The 26533-nt window shown below is 46.8% G+C and overlaps 1 protein-coding gene across 1 annotated transcript in view; it reads right to left on the bottom strand.

Annotated features, from left to right (window-relative positions):
• Nucleotides 1-437: 437 nt before the first annotated feature.
• The window catches only part of MRPS27 (mitochondrial ribosomal protein S27), a 278880-nt gene continuing 252784 nt past the window's right edge, over nt 438-26533 (bottom strand). Inside the window, exons 10-11 of the mRNA XM_063963882.1 lie at nt 25254-25412; nt 438-1457 (exon numbers count right to left, since the gene is read on the bottom strand). Of these exons, the coding sequence (XP_063819952.1) occupies nt 1209-1457; nt 25254-25412 (408 nt within the window). The 3' untranslated portion in view covers nt 438-1208. The remainder of the gene's footprint in view (nt 1458-25253; nt 25413-26533) is intronic.

Genomic DNA, 26533 nt, shown 5'->3' with positions numbered 1-26533 from the left:
TCGGTTATTCTTTTGACACATTCAGTCCAAGTGGAAACACACTGGCTGGGAATTGTTCTCCTCCACCTGTTCTTACATTCAATGCCAGAGTCCCCTAAGCTAGGACTTGTCATCTGCTCTTCTCATTATCGCTTTTATAGTTTTGACAGGAAGATCCAAACCAACTAACCTGGCATGCCTTCTTTTTCAACCTTCGGTGACAACAGATTTATACTTCTGAAAAGTTCTCCTCTATGCAGAACAACTTTAATAGAACACGCTTTCAATTATAATTTTTTTTCTTTTTTATAAATATACCTACCCCTATTTATAAATCTCTGCTTTTCAATTGTTGATGCAACACTAAATTATATATTAGAAATCAATCCAGCAAAAGTAAATGCAAAACACTCTCGTCATAACTAATATTAATATTGTATAAACACTATTTTCCAAACTTGCATCAGTAAATACTTTATTTTATAAAAAAAAAAAAAAAAAAAAAAACTGGAATCACAATGCATTATGTAGCTGTATTACTCTCGCATAAATGGACACAATCATAATGGTTATTGTCTGCAAACCTGGAACTTCCATTTTGATGAATGTTATTTTTTGGGCGGTGTACTTGGTATTTAACAATATATTAATTTCCACTTGTCACAGTTTGCTACTGTGAATTCAGTATAACAGAAAATACTGCAGCCTTGTGCAAGCTACGGACTTGTAGTTCTGCAGCAGGTGTAGTGTCACAGGTTATCAAAGACTGCTGCACACTGTACTGGCCAGAGAAGGTGACTGAAGAACAGAGTATCGGTGTGGCAACAGAGTATACATAGGGCCTAATTCAGGGTTGATCACAGTAGCAAATTTGTTAGCAGTTGGGCAAAACCATGTGCACTGCAGGGGAGGGTCAGATTTAACACGTGCAGAGAGAGTTAGATTTGGGTGTGGTGTGTTCAAACTGAAATCTAAATTGCAGTGTAAGAATAAAGCAGCCAGTATTTACCCTGCACAGAAACAAAATAACCCACCAAAACCTAACTCTCTCTGCAAATGTTATATCTGCCCCCCCTGCAGTGCAAATGGTTTTGCCCAACTGCTAACAAATTTGCTGCTGCGATCAACTCTGAATTACCCCCATAGAGCGGTGTCTGTATACTAAATGGAAGAGACTGCATGCCTATATATAAAGAGGGCATAACTGATTGAACTGCTTCATCTGTGTGTTAAGTGTTGATACTCGCAGACTTCGATGCAAGCATAGCTTCATATTGCTTCCTTGCCGTCTCTCTCATCTCGGCCTCTCTCGCTTTCAGCTCAGAATGTTCTTCTTTCCATTTCTTCAGCTGAGCTTCGTATTTTTCAATGTCTGACTGTTCACATTCAGGCAGCCTCTCGTGTACAAGGTGGGAGGCTACGCTCAGCAGGCTAGCGGGCTCAATTTTGCCTAGAGAATCAAGCTTTCTGCTCAGATCCTGATGGACAGAGAGTGAGAATTAGCACACATGAAAACAATCATAAAAACTTCAATAGATCCAAAGATGGTTGTTCTTCCTCTTTTCATTCATAGTAACATCTTTCTTTTTAACAAATGTTTTTTCTTTGCAAAAGTAACATTTCAACAACGAAGAAAGCTATAGTTCTAAACTGTACCAGCCTCTTTATGAGACTACACTGGAATGAAGAAAATAATTTTTGTTATATTCAAATCCGCCAGAAATTATGAATTATTATGGGGGAATTGAAAGAACATATATTAAACAGATTACTGAACTGCTCCCTCGAAAACTTGCAGATCATTCCATTGACATTAGAGTGCGGTCCAAACACAAGAGAAGACGCAATCAATAACCACATATATTACACCCAAAACAGGCTACTAGTGTAGTACTGTACTAAAAGGAACTTTAACATTCTGTTATGTTCCTACATATGTGTCCACAGATAACTATCCTCGAATTGCGCCAAATAACTAGTTTGGCACACCTAACTGCAACTTAGACATGCCAAAACACTAATTGCAAATTTCTAGTACACAATCAGCGAACTGAGACGCAAAACTGAGAAAAAAAGAACAAAGTCTGTAATAGAGCAGAATGCAGATCCAATACTAGTGACCTGCACTACACATAGTTATGATTTATCTGTGACTTTATGCTAATTCCATTGTGACAAAAAAAACCTAATCCAAAGATGGAGCACTAGAATGTTTAGCCGGGGGTCACGTCAGGAGTCATGTACCATATGGTGCAAAAAGGATAGGTGTATGAAGTCACATCTGCAAATGTCAAGCTAAATAGATGGGGAAAGGAAATGTGTATAAAAAGGTGAACAAACATCATAGACACTTGCCTCATTGCTGACACCAAAAGAACTAAGGGCCTTATTCTGGTTTGTTAGCAAACCAAAAAAGTAAGCAATTGGGCAAAATCATGTTGCACCGCAGGTGGAGCAGATGTAACATGTGCAGAGAGTTCGATTTGGATGGGTTATATTATATTTCACTATTACTAACATTTAAATATGCAATTTACTGTCATTCTTTAGCATACTCTAGTTTGAACAAGGCTAATTGCTGAATGATTGCTATGTTTTTCTGCACATTTGCACTTCATAACAGTATAATCACCAAAACAGGTTGCAAATATCTTAAGAAATGTGGCCTAAGGGCTTATTTAATAACACAGTGCAAAGAACAAATATGTAACTAATAGCAGTCAGTCAGACACTTCAGCTGTTAGCAGCCCACCAAAGTAATGTCTGTAGGAGGAGGATTGTTGTGGGTGAGCATACATAATACAGTATGTTTTGTAAATGTATTAAGGTTCACTATAAGGAACAGATAGGGATGTACTAAGCATATTCAATGTATAGTAATGGCAACAGTGAAACTTTGAGGCTATAAAAAAAAAAGATATTAAAGAACATTCAAAAGAGGCAAAACAAAGTTAATCTTCAAAACATACAACCAAAAACATAAAAGGCTTCATTTTATTACCACCTCTTAAAGTTTCAAATGACTGAAGTATTATTTTGCAGAAAAATATGATGCCATAAACCAGGCAATTTCAGTAGTCTCAAATTACTACGTTTAAAAGGAACATGGCCAAAGACTGATCTTGTTATGGTTATTTAGGCTATTCACCACAGACTATGACCACTACGTTTTCACTTACTGAAGCAGTAGTTTCAGCTGTCGCCTTGCCAATCGGACTGTCTTTGATGCACAATATCCATATTTTGACAGAGACTGCGTGAATGCACTGTACTGCACTCACTCTATGGCAACATAAGGGAATATGTATTCAAGAGTGGAGAAAATGGAGAAGTTACCCATAATGACCAATGAGCTCAGTGCCTGATTAAGGTTTCCAGTCCCCCCCCCCCAACCCCAAATAATTAAAAGTAAAAAACAAAACAAAACAAAAAAAGATAAAAAACAGGCCGCTGTTTTTGATATTAATCAACTACCTTTAATTGCACGCCAGGCAAGTTTTACTAAGCCTGGGCTTTCTTATGAAATAGGCTGGTAAGGTCCCGTGGCGGCATTTAATATGTCCGTGCTCCCTAAACACATGTATCTTTTTTGCACAATTCCTTTGGATTTTCCTACTACATATTTGTATGTGTAGCTCTATATTATCACATTATCTTTGGAGAACCATCCCCCTAAAATTGCATGATCTCAAATGATTCTTCCAAGGATCTATGGTGGCCTGGCCTTACCAGATTTGGTTCTATACCAAGAGGCGTGCTTATTGGCTCAACTTCGGGAATGGCTTTGTCAACATCTTACCAATTGTTGAGTGTCCCTTTAACAGGCTTGCTGTCCTGGCTTTTCCATAATGATCTACTGTGGGCTCCTAAACCCATGTGAACCTCTGCCTTCCCATTATTTTCTTCTAAGAAAGTCTTGTTACATGTTTGGGATAGATTGATGCCCGAGGTTCTGCCATTTTCTCTCCCAATCCCTGCCTTTTCCCATAGGGCCGTGGCTAAATTAATCCATAACCTTAATATATCCCTTTGGTGTGATAGGGGTATTGCAACTTTGTGGTGTTTTCCTCTCATTCTCGCAACCAGTTATTCCATACCCTTTATGAAACGGTTTCAGTATCTGGATATCCATAATTGGTTCCAAAGTGTGACACGGTCTGCTGGGCCACCACAATTGTTCCCTACTAATCTCTTAACCCATTTGATATAGGGTGGGAGTAGAGGTAGTATTTCTTTTTTGGTATAAGTAACTCTTAGGGTTACATCCTGTAGACACATTCCCTATCCCAACTTAGGTGGGATCTGTACCTGGGTCACCTCGTTTCAGATTCCCAATGGGAAATTATTTATTCTATGTCTTTCGTATGTTTCGGTATTTGAACCATATGGAAATACATATTAAAACTAATACATAGACTGTACCTACCCCTGATAGACTACATACCATCTGGCCCTCACGCTGTACATTTTGCTGGTGAAATTGTGGTGAGGTAGACCATGTAATTAATGTTTTTTGGTCCTGCCCAGTTCTTTGCAATTTTTGGATAGATGTGTTTTCCCTCATTGATATGGTGTTAGATGGGTCCTTGTTCCCAACTCCTTCAGTGGGTTTGTTACATATCTATCCTGAATTGGTACAACCTCTCCAGAGATGTGTGCTTGGTTATATCTGTATTGCTACGTGAGCCGCTTTGGCCCAATGGTGGAACCAACCCTCCCTTTCTTTTTTTCTGTACCCTTTCCCTTAAAAGGATTAATAAATATTGTTCATTTGAAAAAACCAGAAGACTTTCCGCATCTTGGGGGCTAAACCTACACCCATTTGCGCAGTCATCTTGCGAGAATTCACATGTATGTAAGGTGCAGAGTCATATGCATTTTGAGCTACACTTAGAAAATAAGATTTTACTCACCGGTAAATCTATTTCTCGTAGTCCGTAGTGGATGCTGGGGACTCCGTAAGGACCATGGGGATTAGCGGCTCCGCAGGAGACTGGGCACAACTAAAGAAAGCTTTAGGACTACCTGGTGTGCACTGGCTCCTCCCACTAAGACCCTCCTCCAGACCTCAGTTAGGATACTGTGCCCTGAAGAGCTGACACAATAAGGAAGGATTTTGAATCCCGGGTAAGACTCATACCAGCCACACCAATCACACCGTATAACTCGTGATACTATACCCAGTTAACAGTATGATAACAACTGAGCCTCTCAACAGATGGCTCAACAATAACCCTTTAGTTAGGCAATAACTATATACAAGTATTGCAGACAATCCGCACTTGGGATGGGCGCCCAGCATCCACTACGGACTACGAGAAATAGATTTACCGGTGAGTAAAATCTTATTTTCTCTAACGTCCTAAGTGGATGCTGGGGACTCCGTAAGGACCATGGGGATTATACCAAAGCTCCCAAACGGGCGGGAGAGTGCGGATGACTCTGCAGCACCGAATGAGCAAACTCTAGGTCCTCCTCAGCCAGGGTATCAAACTTGTAGACTCTTGCAAGAGTGTTTGAACCCGACCAAGTAACAGCTCGGCAATTTTGTAAAGCCGAGACCACTCGGGCAGCCGCCCAAGAAGAGCCCACTTTCCTCGTGGAATGGGCTTTCACAGATTTAGGGTGCGGCAGTCCAGCCGCAGAATGTGCAAGTTGAATCGTGCTACAGATCCAGCGAGCAATAGTCTGCTTAGAAGCAGGAGCACCCAGCTTGTTGGGTGCATACAGGATAAATAGCGAGTCAGTTTTCCTGACTCCAGCCGTCCTGGAAACATATACTTTTCAGGGCCCTGACTACGTCCAGAAACTTGGAATCCTCCAAGTCCCAAGTAGCCGCAGGCACCACAATAGGTTGGTTCACATGAAAAACTGCTACCACCTTAGGAAGGAATTGAGTCCTCAATTCCGCCTTATCCATATAAAATACAGATAAGAGCTTTTGACAAAGCCGCCAATTCTGATACACGCCTGGCCGACGCCAAGGCCCACAGCATGACCACTTTCCACGTGAGGTATTGTAGCTCAACGGATTTAAGTGGCTCAACTCAATGCGACTTCAGGAAATCCAACACTACGTTGAGATCCCACGGTGCCACTGGAGGCACAAACGGGGGCTGACTATGCAGCACTCCCTTAACAAAAGTCTGAACTTCAGTCAGTGAAGCCAGTTCTATTTTGGAAGAAAATCGATAGAGCCGAAATCTGGACCTTAATGGAACCCAATTTTAGGCCCATAGTCACCTCTGACTTGTAGGAAGTGCAGAAATCGACCTAGCTGAAATTCCTCCTTTGGGGCCTTACTGGCCTCACAGCACGCAACATATTTCCGCCATATGCGGTGATAATGGTTTGCGTTCACTTCTTTCCTAGCTTTAAATAGCGTAGGGATAACTTCATCCGGAATGCCTTTTTCCTTAAGGATCCGGCGTTCAACCGCCATGCCGTCAAACGCAGCCGCGGTACGTCTTGGAACAGACAGGCCCCCTGCTGCAGCAGGTCCTGTCTGAGCGGCAGAGGCCATGGGTCCTCTGAGATCATTTCTTGGAGTTCTGGGTACCAAGCTCTTCTTGGCCACCCGGAACAATGAGTATAGTTCTTACTCCTCTCCTTCTTATTATTCTCATTACCCTGGGTATGAGAGGCAGAGAAGGGAACACATACACCGACTGGTACACCCACGGTGTTACCAGAGCGTCCACAGCTATCGCCTGAGGGTCCCTTGACCTGGCGCAATATCTTTGTAGCTTTTTGTTGAGGCGGGACGCCATCCTGTCCACCTGTGGCCTTTCCCCACGGTGTACAATCATTTGGAAAACTTCTGGATGAAGTCCCCACTCTCCCGGGTGGAGGTCGTATCTGCTGAGAAAGTCTGCTTCTCAGTTGTCCACTCAGGGAATGAACACTGCTGACAGTGCTAACACATGATTTTCCGCCCATCGGAGAATCCTTGTGGCTTCTGCCATCGCCATCCTGCTTCTTGTGCCGCCCTGTCGGTTTACATGAGCGACCGCCGTGATGTTGTCTGACTGGATCAGCACCGGCCGGTGTTGAAGCAGGGGTCTAGCCTGACTTAGGGCATTGTAAATGGCCCATAGTTCCAGAACATTTATGTGTAGGGAAGTCTCCTGACTTTTCCATAGGCCTTGGAAGTTTCTTCCCTGTGTGACTGCCCCCCAGGCTTGAAGGCTGGCATCCGTGGTCACCAGGACCCAGTCCTGTATGCCGAATCTGCGGCCCCCTAGAAGATGAGCACTCTGCAGTCACCACCACAGCGACACCCTGGCCCTTGGAGACAGGGTTATCCGCCGATGCATCTGAGGATGCGACCCGGACCACTTGTCCAACAGATCCCTTGCATGGGACTTGGCGAATGGAAATTCTTCGTAAGAAGCTACCATCTTTCCCAAGGCTCGCGTGCATTGATGCACCGATACCTGTATTTGTATTAGGAGGTCTCCGTCTAGAGACGCCAACTCCTTGGACTTCTCCTCCGGGAGAAACCCTTTTTATCCTGTTCTGTGTCCAGAACCATACCCAGGAACAGTAGACGCGTCGTAGGAACCAGCTGCGACTTTGGAATATTCAGAATCCAGCCGTGCTGTTGTAGCACTTCCCGAGATAGTGCTACTCCGACGAACAACTGCTCCCTGGACCTCGCCTTTATAAGGAGATCGTCCAAGTACGGGATAAGTACTTCGGCCATTACCTTGGTAAATACCCTCGGTGCCGGGGACAGACCAACGGCAACGTCTGGAATTGGTAATGACAATCCTGTACCACAATTTTGAGGTACACCTGGTGAAGAGGGTAAATAGGGACATGCAGGTAAGTATCCTTGATGTCCAGTGATACCCTGAAATTTTCCAGGCTTGCAATAATCGCCCTGAGCGATTCCATTTTGAACTTGAACCTTCGTATATAAGTGTTCAAGGATTTCAATTTTAGAATGGGTCTCACCGAACCGTCTGGTTTCGGTACCACAACATTTTGGAATAGTAAACCCTGGCCTTGTTGAAGGAGGGGTACCTTGATTTCACCTGCTGGAAGTACAGCTTGTGAATTGCCGCCAGTACTACCTTTCCCGAGGGCAGCAGGCAAGGCTGATGTGAAGGCAACGGCGAGGGGGAGTCGTCTCGAACTCCAGCCTGTATCCCTGTGATACTACTTGCAGAACCTAGGGATCCACCTGTGGGCAAGCCCACTGGTCCCTGCAGTTCCCGAGACGCGCCCCCACCACACCTGTCTCCACCTGTGGAGCCCCAGCGTCATGCGGTGGACTCAGAGGAAGCGAGGGAAGAGATTTGATCCTGGGAACTGGCTGACAGGTGCAGCTTTTTCCTTCTTCCCTTGTCTCTGTGCAGAAAGGAAGCGCCTTTGACCCGCTTGCTTTTCTGAAGCCGAAAGGACTGTACCTGAAAATACGGTGCTTTCTTAGGCTTTTGTGAGGAAACCTGAGGTAAAAATTTTTCTTCCCAGCTGTTGCTGTGGATACGAGGTCCCAGAGACCATCCCCAAACAATTCCTCACCCTTATAAGGCAGAATCTCCATGTGCCTTTTAAATGCAGCATCACCTGTCCACTGCCGGGTTTCTAATACCCTCCTGGCAGAATGGACATTGCATTAATTCTGGATGCCAGCCGGCAAATATCCCTCTGTGCATCCTTTATATATAAGACAACGTCTTAAATATGCTCAATGTTAGCAAAATATTATCCCTGTCTTAGCTATTATCTGACAGGGTATCAGACCACGCTGCAGCAGCACTATTTATGCTGAGGCAATTGCAGGTTTCAGTGTATAACCTGAGTGTGTAAATACAGACTTCAGGATCGCCTCCTGCTTTTTATCAGCAGGTTCCTTCAAGGTGGCCGTATGCTAAGACGGCAGTGCCACCTTTTGACAAACGTGTGAGCGCCTTATCCACCCTAAGGGATATCTCCCAACGTGACCTATCCTCTGGCGGGAAAGGGTATGCCATCAGTAACTTTTTAGAAATTACCAGTTTCTTATCGGGGGAAACCATGCTTCTTTACACACTTCATTCATTCATCTGATGGGGGAACAAAACACTGGCTGCTTTTTCTCCCCAAAAATAAAACCCCTTTTATGTGGTACTTGGGTTCATGTCAGAAAATGCGTAACACATTTTTCATTGCCGAAATCATGTAACGGATGTTCCTAGTGGATTGTGTATATGTCTCAACCTCGTCGACACTGGAGTCAGACTCCGTGTCGACATCTGTATCTGCCATCTGAGGTAACTGGCGTGTTTGAGCCCCTGATGGCCTTTGAGACGCCTGGGCAGGCGTGGGCTGAGCAGCCGGCTGTCCCACAGCTGTTACGTCATCCAGCCTTTTATGTAAGGAGTTGACACTGTCGGTTAATACCTTCCACCTATCCATCCACTCTGGTGTCGGCCCCACAGGGGGCGACATCCCATTTATCGGCCTCTGCTCCGCCTCCACGTAACCTTCCTCATCCAACATGTCGACACAGCCGTACCGACACACCGCACACACACAGGGAATGCTCTGACTGAGGACAGGACCCCACAAAGTCCTTTGGGGAGACCGAGAGAGAGTATGCCAGCACACACCAGAGCGCTATATAATGCAGGGATTAACACTATAACTGAGTGATTTTTCCCCAATAGCTGCTTGTATACATATATTGCGCCTAAATTTAGTGCCCCCCCCCTCTCTTTTTAACCCTTTGAGCCTGAAAACTACAGGGGAGAGCCTGGGGAGCTGTCTTCCAGCTGCACTGTGAAGAGAAAATGGCGCCAGTGTGCTGAGGGAGAAGCCCCGCCCCTTTTTCGGCGGACTTTCTCACGCTTTTTCTGGAATACTGGCAGGGGTAATTTTACATCTATATAGCCTCTAGGACTATATATGATGTAGATTTGCCAGCCAAGGTGTCATATATTGCCCTCAGGGCGCCCCCCCCAGCGCCCTGCACCCATCAGTGACCGGAGTGTGAGGTGTACATGAGGAGCAATGGCGCACAGCTGCAGTGCTGTGCGCTACCTTGGTGAAGACCGAAGTCTTCTGCCGCCGATTTTCCGGACTCTTCATGCTTCTGGCTCTGTAAGGGGGACGGCGGCGCGGCTCCGGGAACGAACACCAAGGTCGGGTCCTGCGGTCGATCCCTCTGGAGCTAATGGTGTCCAGTAGCCTAAGAAGCCCAAACTACCACCTGTTAGGTAGGTTCGCTTCTTCTCCCCTTAGTCCCTCGCTGCAGTGAGTCTGTTGCCAGCAGATCTCACTGTAAAATAAAAAACCTAAATATACTTTCTTTCTAGTAGCTCAGGAGAGCCCCTAGTGTGCATCCAGCTCAGCCGGGCACAAGAATCTAACTGAGGTCTGGAGGAGGGTCATAGTGGGAGGAGCCAGTGCACACCAGGTAGTCCTAAAGCTTTCTTTAGTTGTGCCCAGTCTCCTGCGGAGCCGCTAATCCCCATGGTCCTTACGGAGTCCCCAGCATCCACTTAGGACGTTAGAGAAACTAAGGTGCGGAACTGGGTTGCAATGTGGTGTTCTCAAATAGGCAAGGTTCAGAGAGGGCGTGTCTACACTAACACAGAACTGGACATAAGCAAATATATGTCTGTTTGAAGGAATATGTTTTGCACCTAGTGTAGGGTAGGAGCACGCATGCACTCACTCATGGGTACTAGTAGTAAACCAGACATCTCAAGGTACATAAAACGGAGCTGCATATTGGCAAATATACACATTTCTTCTGTGCACTGTATATCTGATTTACTTCCAAATGCGTCAGGCTTTTCTTTTGTTTGTCTGCCCATGTTTTAATGAACTTTGGCTTCAACAAAATGGCAGCTGTTATTGTATTACTAATTGTTGGCTTTAGTGTATGGGTTTCACTCATGATTTGCTCTAGGATACATTACGAAAAAATAAAAATAAGTAAATGCAGTAAAACAATAAGTTGCCTGTGAGTATTAGGAAACCCTGGATGAGTAAGTAATACTAATTAAAATAAAAAATGTAAAAAAATTAAATAAAATATGATGCAAGCAGAGATTAGCATTCATTTTGTTCAGTTGCATTCTTTCAGAAGACATTAATTTGGCTAAATGTTCAAGACAGATTTAGGAGATTAATATTAGTGTGGGGTTTTTACATTTATGTAGGGCTTACTTTATATGACATTCATTCTCTTTTCTTACATATATTACATTTATACACTGTACTTTTTTTCTTTGTTTCATATTCAATCATTTGGAAACCCCACTCTAGAAACCCTGCATTCCCCCTGTATGGGTAGGAGTTAAGTGGGATGAAGTACAAAGTATGTATATGTGTCTATGTGCCCCATTATACAGAGCAGCGGGGAAAAATGAAAAAATATTTAATTTTGCAGAGCTAGGTTATTTAAATGTAAATGGCATGGAGGGAGGGCATTTGCAGAGCTGTCTATTGAAGTATGGAGGAGCACATGGATATCACTTGTGAATTGAGTACGTGCAGACCCGGCAACAGGGGAGGGGGGGACGGGACGACAGCCATCCCGGTGACCTCCTCCCCGGCAACCTCCGCTACCATGTACATGCGTCATGGTAATGAATGACGGCGTTGACTGTGCCCGTGCCGGCTCTTCTGACCTTCTCCCTGCCTCCTTGCAGCTGTTGAAGTGCAAGAGAAGAGATCGTGCTTGCAGCGTGACCTGGCTGCAAGCAGAAGTTGCCAGCAGCAGCAGCACTGCCCGTCTGATCTGCTGACCTTTCCCACCCCTGAGGTGGGGTACACTTGTGTGTTTTTAAAGTATAAGTGTACGTTTTATTCTAGGGTGTGTGATATATATATATATATATAGGGCACCAGAGACCTAATTGTACTGGGCACCAAAATTTTTCCCTGGCACTTGACTAAAACTATGAATGACAAAATGCACAATGTGGACCTCTATTTATATTTAACAAACAGACTGTTTAAACAGAACAGAAGGAAAACGAATACATACAGTATGTTACCGAATAATATAACATTTTAACTATAATCAGGCAATCTAAGGAACTCAATAATGAACACTACTCTGTAAAACAAAGCCATTAAAAATGAAAACTACTATAGTGACATGTATTAGATAGATTATATAGATGTAAGCTACAATTACAAAGCTTTAAGGAAATCGCCATGCCTATAATCACTGAGAATTTACCCAAATGTGTATAAGACTAAAAATAGGATTTTTGGTACTCACCGTTAAATCCTTTTCTCCTAGTCCGTAGAGGATGCTGGGGACTCCAAAAGGACCATGGGGTATAGACGGGATCCGCAGGAGCTTGGGCACACTAAAAAGACTTAAGACTGGGTGTGAACTGGCCCCTCCCTCTATGCCCCTCCTCCAGACCTCAGTTATAGGAACTGTGCCCAGGAGAGACGGACATTACAAGGAAATATTTTTGTCTTAACTAAGGGCTACCAAATTACCAGCCCACACCATAAACATACCGTACAACCGGAATAACGCCAAACCAGATAACAGTATGCATAAAACTCCAGCAACCAGCTGCAACAAACCAATACACAAGTCGTGTATAACCGAACTTAACCAGTAAGAAAATATATAATGCAAGTAATAGTCCGCACTGGGACGGGCGCCCAGCATCCTCTACGGACTAGGAGAAAAGGATTTAACGGTGAGTACCAAAATCCTATTTTCTCTTACGTCCTAGAGGATGCTGGGGACTCCAAAAGGACCATGGGGATTATACCAAAGCTCCAGAATGGGCGGGAGAGTGCGGACGACTCTGCAGCACCGACTGAGCAAACGCCAGGTCCTCATCGGCCAGGGTATCGAACTTATAGAATTTAGCAAAAGTGTTCGAACCCGACCAAGTAGCCGCTCGGCAAAGCTGTAGTGCCGAAACACCTCGGGCAGCCACCCAAGATGAGCCCACCTTTCTGGTAGAATGGGCTTTAACCGACTTCGGCACCGGCAACCCCACCGAAGAATGAGCTTGCTGGATCATACTACAAATCCGGCGTACAATAGTCTGTTTTGACGCGGGATGACCAACCTTGTTGGCCGCATACAAAACAAACAACGCTTCAGTTTTCCTAGTAACAGCTGTCCTCGAAACGTAAACTTTTAACGCTCTTACAACATCCAGAGATTTTTGAATCGCCACTTCTTCCGTAGCTACCGGAACCACAATAGGTTGGTTAATGTGAAATGACGAAACCACCTTCGGTAGAAATTGTTGACGAGTCCTCAATTCCACCCTATCCGCATGAAAAATCAAGTACGGACTCTTATGAGATAAAGCTGCCAATTCCGATACTCGCCTGGCAGATGCCAGCGCCAAAAGCATAACAACCTTCCAAGTGAGAAATTATAATTCCACCGTCCGCAAAGGTTCAAACCAGGAAGACATGAGGAACCGTAAGACGACATCAAGGTCCCATGGCGCTACACGCGGTACAAACGGTGGATTGATATGCATTACACCCTTCACAAAAGTCTGAACCTCTGGGAGGGCAGCTAACTCTTCTTGAAAGAAAATAGACAAAGCCGAAATTTGCACTTTGATGGAACCCAATTTCAGGCCTGCATCTACACCCGCCTGTAAAAAGTGGAGAAAACGACCCAAGTGAAACTCCTTCCGCAGGAGCCTTATTAACCTCACACCAGGAAACATATTTCCTCCAAATACGGTGATAGTGTTTCGCCGTAACCTCTTTCCTAGCCTTAATGAGAGTTGGAATGACCTCCCTGGGAATACCCTTACGAGCTAAGATCTGGCGCTCAACCTCCATGCCGTCAAACGCAGCCGCGGTAAGTCCGGAAACACGCATGGACCCTGTAACAACAGATCCTCTCTTAGAGGAAGCGACCAAGGATCTTCCACCAGTAAGTCCTGAAGATCCGGGTACCAGGCCCTTCTGGGCCAGTCTGGGACGACGAGAATCGCCTGAACCCTTGCTCGACGAATGATCCCCAGCACCTTTGGAATGAGAGGAAGAGGAGGGAACACCTACACCGACTGAAAGACCCACGGAGACAACAGGGCGTCCACCTCCGTGGCTTGTGGGTCCCTTGACCTGGAACAATACCTCGGGAGCTTCTTGTTGAGCCGAGACGCCATCATGTCTATCAACGGAATTCCCCAGCGTCTTGTCACTTCTGCAAATACCTCTTGGTGCAGAGCCCACTCTCCCGGATGGAGGTCGTGTCTGCTGAGGAAATCCGCTACCCAGTTGTCCACCCCCGGTAGGAAAACAACTGACAGTGCGCTGACGTGTTGTTCCGCCCAGCAAAGTATCTTTGTGGCCTCCGCCATTGCTGCTCTGCTCCTCGTTCCACCTTGCCGGTTTATATGGGCCACCGCTGTGATGTTGTCTGACTGTACCAGGACCGGTCGACCCTGAAGAAGACTTCTTGCTTGGAGCAGGCCGTTGTAAATGGCTCTTAACTCTAGAACATTTATGTGGAGACAGGCTTCCTGGAGCGACCATTTTCCCTGGAAATTTCTTCCTTGGGTGACTGCGCCCCAGCCCCGGAGACTTGCATCTGTTGTCAGAAGTACCCAATCCTGGATACCGAATCGGCGTCCCCCCAGGAGGTGATGAGCTTGTAGCCACCACAGGAGAGAAATTCTGGCTCTGGGAGATAGACTTATCTTCCGGTGAATGTGCAGATGAGACCCAGACCATTTTCTCAGCAAGTCCCACTGAAACACGCGGGCGTGAAATCTGCCGTATGGAATGGCTTCGTACGCCGCAACCATCTTCCCCAGAACCGGAGTACAATGATGGATCGACACACTCGTCGGCTTCAGAAGTTCTTTGACCATCGTCTGCAATTCCAGAGCCTTTTCTTCTGGAAGGAATACCTTCTGTAACTCCGTGTCCAGAATCATGCCCAGAAAAGGAAGCCGAGTGGTCAGAATCAACTGGGATTTCGGCAATTTGAGGACCCATCCGTGTTGTCGCAGAACCGATAGAGACAACTCTACACTGGTCAGCAATCGTTCCTTGGACCTCGCCTTTATCAGGAGATCGTCCAAGTATGGGATAAGTGAAACCCCTTGTTTGCGAAGAAGAACCATCATTTCCGCCATGACCTTGGTGAAAATCCTCGGAGCCGTTGAAAGCCCAAACGGCAACGTCTGAAATTGGTAATGAGAATCCTGTATCGCAAACCTGAGGAAAGCCTGATGCGGAGGATATATCGGCACATGTAAGTAGGCATCCTTTATGTCGACTGACGCCATAAAATCCCCCCCCTCCAGGCTGGCAATCACCGCTCGAAGGGATTCCATCTTGAACTTGAAGACTTTCAAGTATGGATTGAGGGATTTTAGATTTAGAATTGGTCTGACCAAACCGTCCGGTTTCGGTACCACAAAGAGGCTCGAGTAGAACCCCTCCCCCCGCTGGGACGGGAACAATGACCCTCTGTAGACACAATTTTAGAATGGCCGCCCGGACCACCTCCCTGTCCGGAAGAACCACTGGTAATGCCGAAATGAAGAACCGGTGAGGGGGCATCTCCTGAAACTCCAGTTTGTATCCTTGAGACACTATTTCTAACACCCAAGGATCCAGGTCTGATTGAATCCAGACCTGGCTGAATACCTGAAAATAGAAAAAAACTATGCGCTCAGGTGGATAGCACTGCACTATGGTTGTCAGCAGCCTCTTGAAAAAGGGAATTGCCAGTCCCTTAAAACAGAAACTATAAAACGAATAACAAGTGGCGCTAGACAACCAGAATGTGATAAAACATTTATTTTCTAAAATGCATATAGAAATTACAACAACCTCCCGGGGGTAATAAATCTTAAAACATCACAATATGTGAATTAGCACTAAATATGCCTTACTTGTTTATAAAAAATATCAATTAAAGCATAAATAGTGGATAATCCTATTAGCATATAATTAATTTATAAGTAACACCTGGAAGGTCAAAAGCCTTTTGTAGATTCTGTATGTGCACACTGATACTACTAGTTGATAGAGCAAAAAATCACTAGCAACTGTGTTCTATTAGACAGTTGCAAAAATCATAAGTTCATGGCAATGGATGGCTATTGCAAAAAAAAGACGTGTATTAATAGCTGTGTGCACACAGTTACCACTGGGCAGGAGCTCCTTCGGTCTCTGCTCCCTGGTGCTGTCCCGCAGCCTGGATGGAGACACTCACCAGAGCCTCAGTGGACAAACTGGAAGCCGCGCCGTGCGGGGTATCTCAATGAGCCGTCCTAGCTCAATCCACACCGTCTCCGGTACCTCCGTGTTTTGCAAACGGGGACTAGTAGCTGGTCGATCCGAAGTAAATGAGATGAACGTTCCTGGTGTGTATGACCCGCAGTGAGCCTGTCTTCTATTGGGCGGGCATCCAACAGGGGCTCCGTTCGCCGGTCAGCGCCGGACTTGGAGAGAAGGCACCCGTAGCTTCCACCGCTCCAACTAGGAGTATGCGGTCGGGCTGCAGAGATGAGAGGATGCAGCACAGGTGTTCCTAACCGCAAAAGTAGGCAGTGAATCCAAATAAGCAGGGCTTGTCACTGGTGTGAATAAAGCTCCCCGTAACTTTAAGGTGTAAATCCTTATAGTAGGAAGCCTGTATCCTTAACGCGTTTCAACGCCAGCAGGGCGTCTTTTTCGAATCCAGACCTGGCTGAATACCTGAAGACGGCCCCCCACCGTTCCGGACTCCCCCAGGGAAGCCCCAGCGTCATGCGGTGGACTTGGTAGCAGCCGGGGAGGACTTCTGGTCCTGTGCACCTGAGGTTGCAGGAATTTTTCTTCCCCGTCCTTTACCCTTTGAGGCGAGGAAAGACGAACCCTTTCCATGCCTGTATTTATTGTGACGAAAGGACTGCATTTGCTGATGTGGTGCCTTCTTCTGTTGTGTGGGAACATAAGGAAGAAAAGAGGACTTACCCGCGGTCGAGACTAGGTCCGCCAGGCCGTCCCCAAACAAGACCGTACCTTTAAAGGGTAGAGCTTCCATAGACCTCTTGGAGTCGGCATCAGCATTCCATTGATGGATCCACAAGGCCCTCCTGGCAGATATCGACATGGCATTGGTCCTTGATCCCAAGAGACAGACGTCCCTTGCTGCGTCCTTCAGGTAATCTGCAGCGTCCTTAATATAACCGAGAGTTAGAAGGACATTACCTTTATCAAGAGTATCCATGTCACTAGCTAAATTCTCCGCCCATTTAGCAATAGCACTACTCACCCATACCGACGCCACAGCAGGTCTGAGCAATGCACCCGTATTAGCAAAAATGGACTTCAGACACGTCTCCAACTTGCGATCCGCCGGATCCTTGAGAGCTGCCGTGTCAGGAGACGGAAGCGCCACCTTCTTAGACAAACGGGATAGAGCTTTATCAACGGTTGGAGATGTCTCCCATTTTTCCCTGTCATCAGAGGGAAAAGGATACGCCATAAAAATCCTCTTGGGAATCTGCCATTTCTTATCCGGCGATTCCCAAGCCTTTTCACAAAGAGTATTCATTTCATGAGAGGGGGGAAACTTTACCTCAGGTTTCTTCCCCTTGAATAAGCAAATCCTTGTTTCCTGCACCGCAGGTTCATCAGAATCTGCAACACATCCTTTACAGCCACAATCATGTACTGAATACTCTTAACCAAACGTGGATGTAACGCCGCCTCAGTGAAATCGACCTCGGAATCAGAGTCCGTGTCGGTATCCGTATCCCCCACCTGAGTAAAAGGCCTCTTATGGGACCCGGATGGGGTCTGTACCTGAGATAAAGCCTCCTCCATAGATTTCTTCCACACCTGGGTCTGTTTAGCTAGCAAAAAAATATATAAAACACAAAAAGAAACATAGAAAAATAAAAACTAATAATGGACCACAATATATATTATTGTGGTCCATTATTAGTTTTTATTTTTCTATGTTTCTTTTTGTGTTTTATATATTTTTTTGCTAGCTAAATAAATTGTTTTATTATATTTGGCAGTATTATTGGATTTTCAAGCGCCGACCTGGTATTTGTTTGTTTTCTATTGCTAATTGCTGAGGAGGCTGGCTACCTCCTTACCAGGTGGCTGCTGATTCCAATTCACATTTACACAGTTCTGCCCAGCGCCAACAAACCTTATTTTTTGTTTCTGACACCTGGGTCTGTGACTCAGACTTATCTAACCTCTTAGATAAAGAAGCTACATTGGAATTTATTGTAGTAAGGAGCACTAGTAAATCAGTAGTCGGCTGCGTCGACAGTGCTAGCTCTAGCCCCGCATCCCCACCTCCTATAACCTCCTCTGGTGAATAACATTCAGGTTCCGACATGTCGACATGCAGTACCGACACCCACAACACCCAGAACCGTCCCAGCAAGGTGACAAGCCCACAATTCAGCCCAGAAGAGGAAACAGAGGGAATATGCCAGCTCACACCCCAGCGCCTGTATTGGGACATAGAAGATTAAGTGTACCCAGCGCTGCCTTATAGTTCACAACTGGTACCCCACAGCGGCTCCTCACTGGAGATGCCCCTTATACTTGCAGAAAACGTGGAGGTCCCGGCAGCGTCTCTCCCTCGGTGCTGTGTAGGGAGAAAATGGCGCGCGAGTGAGCCACGGACCGAAGCTCCGCCCCCTTCCCGGCGGCTTCGGCCCGCCAAATTTTAACATGCAAAAAATGCCCGGCGAGGGTCTGTAATAAAGTGCCTCGGCACCTATGATCTTTTGCCGGCTCAGTAACCTCAGTAACATGCCCCCCAGGGCGCCCCCCCCAACGCCCTGCACCCAGTGACAAGCGTTGGTGATGTGTGTGTGGGAGCATGGAGCACAGCGTTACCGCTGTGCTTTACCTTCCGTCACTGAAGTCTTCTGCCGTCCTGAAGTCTTCTGTTCTTCTCATACTCACCCGACTTCTGACTTCTGTGAGGGGGTGACGGCGTGGCTCCGGGAACAAGCAGCTAGGCGCACCAAGTGATCGAACCCTCTGGAGCTAATGGTGTCCAGTAGCCGAGAAGCAGAGCCTTGAAACTCACAGAAGTAGGTCTGCTTCTCTCCCCTCACTCCCACGCTGCAGGGAGCCTGTAGCCACCAGGGCTCCCTGAAAATAAAAAACCTAACAAAAAGTATTTTCCTAGAGAAACTCAGGAGAGCTCCCCTAGTGTGCATCCAGTCACTCCTGGGCACAAAGTCTAACTGAGGTCTGGAGGAGGGGCATAGAGGGAGGGGCCAGTTCACACCCAGTCTTAAGTCATTTTAGTGTGCCCAAGCTCCTGCGGATCCCGTCTATACCCCATGGTCCTTTTGGAGTCCCCAGCATCCTCTAGGATGTAAGAGAAATTACATTATTACACAAAATAACACAAGTTATCCATTAGTCTAAGTTACAAAACCAAAGACTAGGCAGGCAGGTTATTATGGCGCATGATGGATTAATTGAGTAAGCATTACTGAAATGACGCTCTGTAAGCGATACATACTAAAATAAGATTTTACTTACCGATAAATCTATTTCTCGTAGTCCGTAGTGGATGCTGGGACTCCGTCAGGACCATGGGGAATAGCGGCTCAGCAGGAGACAGGGCACAAAATTTAAACGTTTGACCACTAGGTGGTGTGTACTGGCTCCTCCCCCTATGACCCTCCTCCAAGCCTCAGTTAGGATACTGTGCCCGGACGAGCGTACACAATAAGGAAGGATTTTGAATCCCGGGTAAGACTCATACCAGCCACACCAATCACACCGTACAACTTGTGATCTGAACCCAGTTAACAGTATGACAAACGTAGGAGCCTCTGAACAGACGGCTCACAACAATAACAACCCGATTTTTTTGTAACAATAACTATGTACAAGTATTGCAGACAATCCGCACTTGGGATGGGCGCCCAGCATCCACTACGGACTACGAGAAATAGATTTATCGGTAAGTAAAATCTTATTTTCTCTGACGTCCTAGTGGATGCTGGGACTCCGTCAGGACCATGGGGATTATACCAAAGCTCCCAAACGGGCGGGAGAGTGCGGATGACTCTGCAGCACCGAATGAGAGAACTCCAGGTCCTCCTTAGCCAGGGTATCAAATTTGTAGAATTTTACAAACGTGTTCTCCCCTGACCACGTAGCTGCTCGGCAGAGTTGTAATGCCGAGACCCCTCGGGCAGCCGCCCAAGATGAGCCCACCTTCCTTGTGGAATGGGCCTTGACAGATTTAGGCTGTGGCAGGCCTGCCACAGAATGTGCAAGTTGAATTGTGCTACAAATCCAACGAGCAATCGTCTGCTTAGAAGCAGGAGCACCCAGCTTGTTGGGTGCATACAGTATAAACAGCGAGTCAGATTTTCTGACTCCAGCCGTCCTTGAAATATATATTTCAAAACTACATTAAGGTCCCACGGTGCCACTGGGGGCACAACCGGGGGCTGTATATGTAGTACTCCTTTTACAAAAGTCTGGACTTCAGGAACTGAAGCCAATTCTTTCTGGAAGAAAATCGACAGGGCCGAAATTTGAACCTTAATGGACCCTAATTTGAGGCCCATAGACAATCCTGTTTGCAGGAAATGTAGGAATCGACCCAGTTGAAATTCCTCCGTCGGGGCCTTCCTGGCCTCACACCACGCAACATATTTTCTCCAAATGCGGTGATAATGTTGTGCAGTCACCTCCTTCCTGGCTTTTACCAGGGTAGGGATGACCTCTTCCGGAATGCCTTTTTCCCTTAGGATTCGGCGTTCAACCGCCATGCCGTCAAACGCAGCCGCGGTAAGTCTTGGAATAGACACGGTCCCTGCTGAAGCAGGTCCCGTCTTAGAGGTAGAGGCCACGGATCTTCCCTGAGCATCTCCTGAAGTTCCGGGTACCAAGTTCTTCTTGGCCAATCCGGAGCCACGAGTATCGTTCTTACTCCCCTTTGCCGTATAATTCTCAGTACTTTTGGTATGAGAGGCAGAGGAGGAAACACATACACTGACTGGTACACCCATGGTGTTACCAGAGCGTCTACAGCTATTGCCTGAGGGTCTCTTGACCTGGCGCAATACCTGTCCAGTTTTTTGTTGAGGCGGGTGACGCCATCATGTCCACCATTGGTCTTTCCCAATGGACCACAATCATGTGGAAGACTTCTGGATGAAGTCCCCACTCTCCCGGGTGCAGATCGTGTCTGCTGAGGAAGTCTGCTTCCCAGTTGTCCACTCCCGGGATGAACACAGCTGACAGTGCTAACACATGATTTTCTGCCCAGCGGAGAATCCTTGCAGCTTCTGCCATTGCCCTCCTGCTTCTTGTGCCGCCCTGTCTGTTTACGTGGGCGACTGCCGTGATGTTGTCCGACTGAATCAACACCGGCTGACCCTGAAGCAGAGGTTTTGCCAGGCTTAGAGCATTGTAGATTGCTCTTACCTCCAGTATATTTATGTGAAGAGACGTCTCCAGGCTTGACCACACGCCCTGGAAGTTTCTTCCCTGTGTGACGCTCCCCAGCCTCTCAGGCTGGCATCCGTGGTCACTAGGACCCAGTTCTGTATGCCGAATCTGCGGCCCTCTAACAGATGAGCACTCTGCAACCACCATAGCAGAGACACTCTTGTCCTTGTGGACAATTTTATCCGCTGATGCATCTGCAGATGCGATCCGGACCATTTGTCCCGCAGATCCCACTGAAAAGTTCGTGCATGAAATCTGCCGAATGGAATCGCTTCGTAAGAAGCTACCATTTTTCCCAGGACTCTTGTGCATTGATGCACAGATACTTTTCCTGGTTTTAGGAGGTTCCTGACTAGATCGGATAACTCCCTGGCTTTCTCCTCCGGAAGAAATACCTTTTTCTGAACAGTGTCCAGAATCATCCCTAGGAACAACAGACGTGTCGTCAGGATCAGTTGGGATTTTGGAAAATTCAGAATCCACCCGTGTTGTTGGAGCACTACTTGGGTTAGTGCTACTCCGACCTCCAGCTGTTCTCTGGATCTTGCCCTTATCAGGAGATCGTCCAAGTAAGGGATAATTAAGACGCCTTCTCTTCGAAGAAGGATCATCATTTCGGCCATTACCTTGGTAAAGACCCGGGGTGCCGTGGACAATCCAAACGTCAGCGTCTGAAACTGATAATGACAGTTTTGGACCACGAACCTGAGGTACCCTTGGTGTGAAGGACAAATTGGAACATGAAGGTAAGCATCCTTGATGTCCAAGGACACCATAAAATCCCCTTCTTCCAGATTCGCTATCACTGCTCTGAGTGACTCCATCTTGAACTTGAATTTTTGTATGTACAGGTTCAGAGATTTTAGATTTAGAATCGGTCTTACCGAGCCGTCCGGCTTCGGTACCACAAATAGCGTGGAGTAATACCCCTGTCCCTGTTGTAGGAGGGGTACCTTGACTATCACCTGCTGAGAATACAGCTTGTGAATGGCCTCCAATACCGTCGCCCTGTCGGAGGGAGACGTTGGCAAAGCAGACTTTAGGAAACGGTGAGGAGGGGACTTCTCGAATTCCAACCTGTAACCCTGAGATACTACCTGCAGGATCCAGGGGTCCACCTGCGAGTGAGCCCACTGTGCGCTGAAATGTTTGAGGCGACCCCCCACCGCCCCTGAGTCTGCTTGTAAGGTCCCAGCGTCATGCTGACGCCTTTGTAGAAGCCGGGGAGGGCTTCTGCTCCTGGGAAGGAGCTGCTTGTTGCAGTCTCTTACCCTTTCCTTTGCCTCGGGGCAAATAGGAATGTCCTTTTGCTCGTTTGTTCTTATAGGAACGAAAGGACTGTGGCTGAAAAGCCTGCGGCTTTTTCTGCTGGGAGGTGACCTGGGGTAAAAAGGTGGATTTTCCGGCCGTTGCCGTGGCCACCAGATCCGATAGACCGACCCCAAATAATTCCTCCCCCTTATACGGCAATACTTCCATATGTCGTTTGGAATCCGCATCACCTGACCACTGGCGCGTCCATAAACTTCTTCTGGCAGATATGGACATCGCACTTACTCTTGATGCCAGAGTGCAAATATCTCTCTGTGCATCTCGCATATAAAGAAATGCATCCTTTAACTGCTCTATAGTCAGTAAAATACTGTCCCTATCCAGGGTATCAATATTTTCAGACAGTGACTCCGACCAAGCCACGCCAGCACTGCACATCCAGGCTGAGGCGATTGCTGGTCTCAGTATAACACCCGTATGTGTGTATATACTTTTTAATGTATTCTCCAGCCTCCTATCAGCTGGATCCTTGAGGGCGGCCGTATCAGGAGACGGTAACGCCACTTGCTTTGATAAGCGTGTGAGCGCCTTATCCACCCTAGGAGGTGTTTCCCAGCGCGCCCTAACCTCTGGCGGGAAAGGGTATAATGCCAATAACTTCTTTGAAATTAGCAGTTTTCTATCTGGGGTAACCCACGCTTCATCACACACTTCATTCAGTTCCTCTGATTCAGGAAAAACTATCGGTAGTTTTTTCACACCCCACATAATACCCCTTTTTGTGGTACTTGCAGTATCAGAGATATGCAAAGCCTCCTTCATTGCCGTGATCATATAACGTGTGGCCCTACTGGAAAATACGTTTGTTTCTTCACCGTCGACACTGGATTCAGTGTCAGTGTCTGGGTCTGTGTCGACCGACTGAGGTAAAGGGCGTTTTACAGCCCCTGACGGTGTCTGAGACGCCGGGACAGGTACTAACTGGTTTGCCGGCTGTCTAATGTCGTCAACCGACTTTTGTAGCGTGCTGACACTATCCCGTAATTCCATAAACAAAGCCATCCATTCTGGTGTCGACTCCCTAGGGGGTGACATCACCATTACAGGCAATTGCTCCGCCTCCACGCCAACATCTTCCTCATACATTTCGACACACACGTACCGACACACAGCAGACACACAGGGAATGCTCTGATAGAAGACAGGACCCCACTAGCCCTTTGGGGAGACAGAGGGAGAGTTTGCCAGCACACACCCAAGCGCTATAAATATATATATAGGGACAACCTTAATAAGTGTGTTCCCTTTATAGCAGCTCAAATATTATAAATATCGCCAATAAGTGCCCCCCCTCTCTGTTTTTACCCTGTTTCTGTAGTGCAGTGCAGGGGAGAGTCCTGGGAGCCTTCCTCGCAGCGGAGCTGGGCAGGAAAATGGCGCTGTGTGCTGAGGAGAATAGGCCCCGCCCCCTTTTCGGCGGGCTTCTTCTCCCGTTTTTTTTGGAACCTGGCAGGGGTTAAATACATCCATATAGCCCCAGGGGCTATATGTGATATATTTTAGCCAGAATAGGTATATTACATTGCTGCCCAGGGCGCCCCCCCCAGCGCCCTGCACCCTCAGTGACCGCTGGTGTGAAGTGTGCGGAGAGCAATGGCGCACAGCTGCAGTGCTGTGCGCTACCTCATGAAGACTGAGACGTCTTCTGCCGCCGGTTTCTGGACCTCTTCTCTATTCGGCATCTGCAAGGGGGTCGGCGGCGCGGCTCCGGTGACCCATCCAGGCTGTACCTGTGATCGTCCCTCTGGAGCTAGTGTCCAGTAGCCTAAGAAGCAAATCCATCCTGCACGCAGGTGAGTTCACTTCTTCTCCCCTAAGTCCCTCGTTGCAGTGAGCCTGTTGCCAGCAGGACTCACTGAAAATAAAAAACCTAACAAACTTTTTCTAAGCAGCTCTTTAGGAGAGCCACCTAGATTGCACCCTGCTCGGACGGGCATAAAAACCTAACTGGGGCTTGGAGGAGGGTCATAGGGGGAGGAGCCAGTACACACCACCTAGTGGTCAAACTTTTAAATTTTGTGCCCTGTCTCCTGCGGAGCCGCTATTCCCCATGGTCCTGACGGAGTCCCAGCATCCACTAGGACGTCAGAGAAACCGGCTTTATTATGTACTGTACAGGGGTGTGTCATTCTAATTACACCAAGCTCCAATGCAATCTTTATAAAAATGTACTGCTCTGATATTGTTCTGATGCGGTTTAAGATTTGTGATTTGTTTTAACACAAGACGGCTTTCAAGGATGTGTAATGGATCTGAGATGACATGCTACTTTAGCTAATAGGTTTGTGATTCTTAGTAAGACATTGGAGAGGAGAGGGGGAGGGGGAAGAATCCTAGCTGACAAATCTAAAATAGGACACATGACCTTGAAAATAGGATTCAGCAACAATTTCCATTTGAAGGTGATTTGCAGGTAATTTTGATGCATTTTGCACAGTTGCAGACGCAGTGAAGCATAAAGTAGAAAATATCAGCACACACAGAATGAAAACTATTTATGTACATATTAAAGACTTGGCTACCCTACTTCAACTCACCTGAAATCTAGCAAGGTATTCTGATAGCTGATCTGCCTCCGTATCCTCAGTGTCTTCCGACAGCGGCGCTGGGTCTTCTGCAGCATCAGTGTTTTCAGAGGATGTTTTTTCCGACTGACTAGAGACGGCAGCTTCCAACGCCGACTTCAAAATGTCAATCTGTGATAAAAAGACAACAACCAGCAACTCATTTAAATGTTGCTTTTTTGGGGAATATGTCTATTTGTGTGCTTTAGAATTAAAAATAAAAATGTAAAAGTACTTTGCAGAAATAGAACAGAACCCTCCTGCACTCACCCCCTAAAATAAATATGTAAGTAGCATATCTCCAGCCAAAGAAAGACAAAAGTATCAGGGTAAATGTATTTAAATACTAAAGAAATATTCTGAATTTGCTTTTCATACACATATAGAGTATTTTGTGGCATTTTATACATATGTTGTCAAAGGCAAGAAGCATGGTTTGTGCCACTAAGGTCTGTCTGTCTACCTGTCGGTCCTTCAACTTCCAACGAAGGGGAGATGTTATGGGCAGTGCTTAAAGTGGTCCTAGAGAGATGGTGGAACTTACTCCCCGCCGCCCCCTCCACGACGGCCGTGAGATAAAGGGATTGCGCTCACCGCAAAAAAGAGCATGGTCTCAAAAAGAAAGGGGCGTGGTCACCCAATAGTATCCCCAATTCAACTTATGTTACACGGTAGCACAATTAACATTACACCACACATTAGTGCCCCTTATACACAAAGCACACAGTAGTAGCACCCCAAACACACATAATGCCCACAGCAATAGTGCCCCTTATACAATGCCCACAGCAATAGTGCCCCTTATACAATGCTCTCAGCAATAATGCCCCATATGTCCCCAGGAGTGATGCCCCTTATAAAGTGCCCCCTATGCAATGCCCTCATTAGTAGTGCCCCCAGGGGTAATGCCCCGTGTACTGTTGCCCCCAGTCAGTAGTTATGTCCCCTGTAGTTATGCCCCGTCAGTAGATATGCCCCTAGTAGTTAAGCACCCAGTAGATATGCCCCCAGCAGATGTGCCTCTATAGCTATGTCCCCTAGTAGCGCCGATTACACACATACAAAAAACAAACCAAACCCCACAATACTCACCAGCCCCGCTCCTGCTTCTGGACCACTGCTGCCCTCCGCCTGGCCATCGGCTCTTCGGATCTATGGGAGAGACGTCATGACGTCTTTCCCATAGCGCCGCACCCGCACACTGCCTGAGCCAGAAGCTGGAGCTCAGGAGTGAGCTCCGGTGTCCGGCGGCC

This window comes from Pseudophryne corroboree, chromosome 1 (genome assembly GCF_028390025.1).
Source record: "Pseudophryne corroboree isolate aPseCor3 chromosome 1, aPseCor3.hap2, whole genome shotgun sequence".
In the NCBI taxonomy this organism is placed as follows: Eukaryota; Metazoa; Chordata; class Amphibia; order Anura; family Myobatrachidae; genus Pseudophryne; species Pseudophryne corroboree.
The sequence above is the reverse complement of the archived record's forward strand: the minus strand, read 5'-3'. Positions and strand labels throughout refer to the sequence as shown.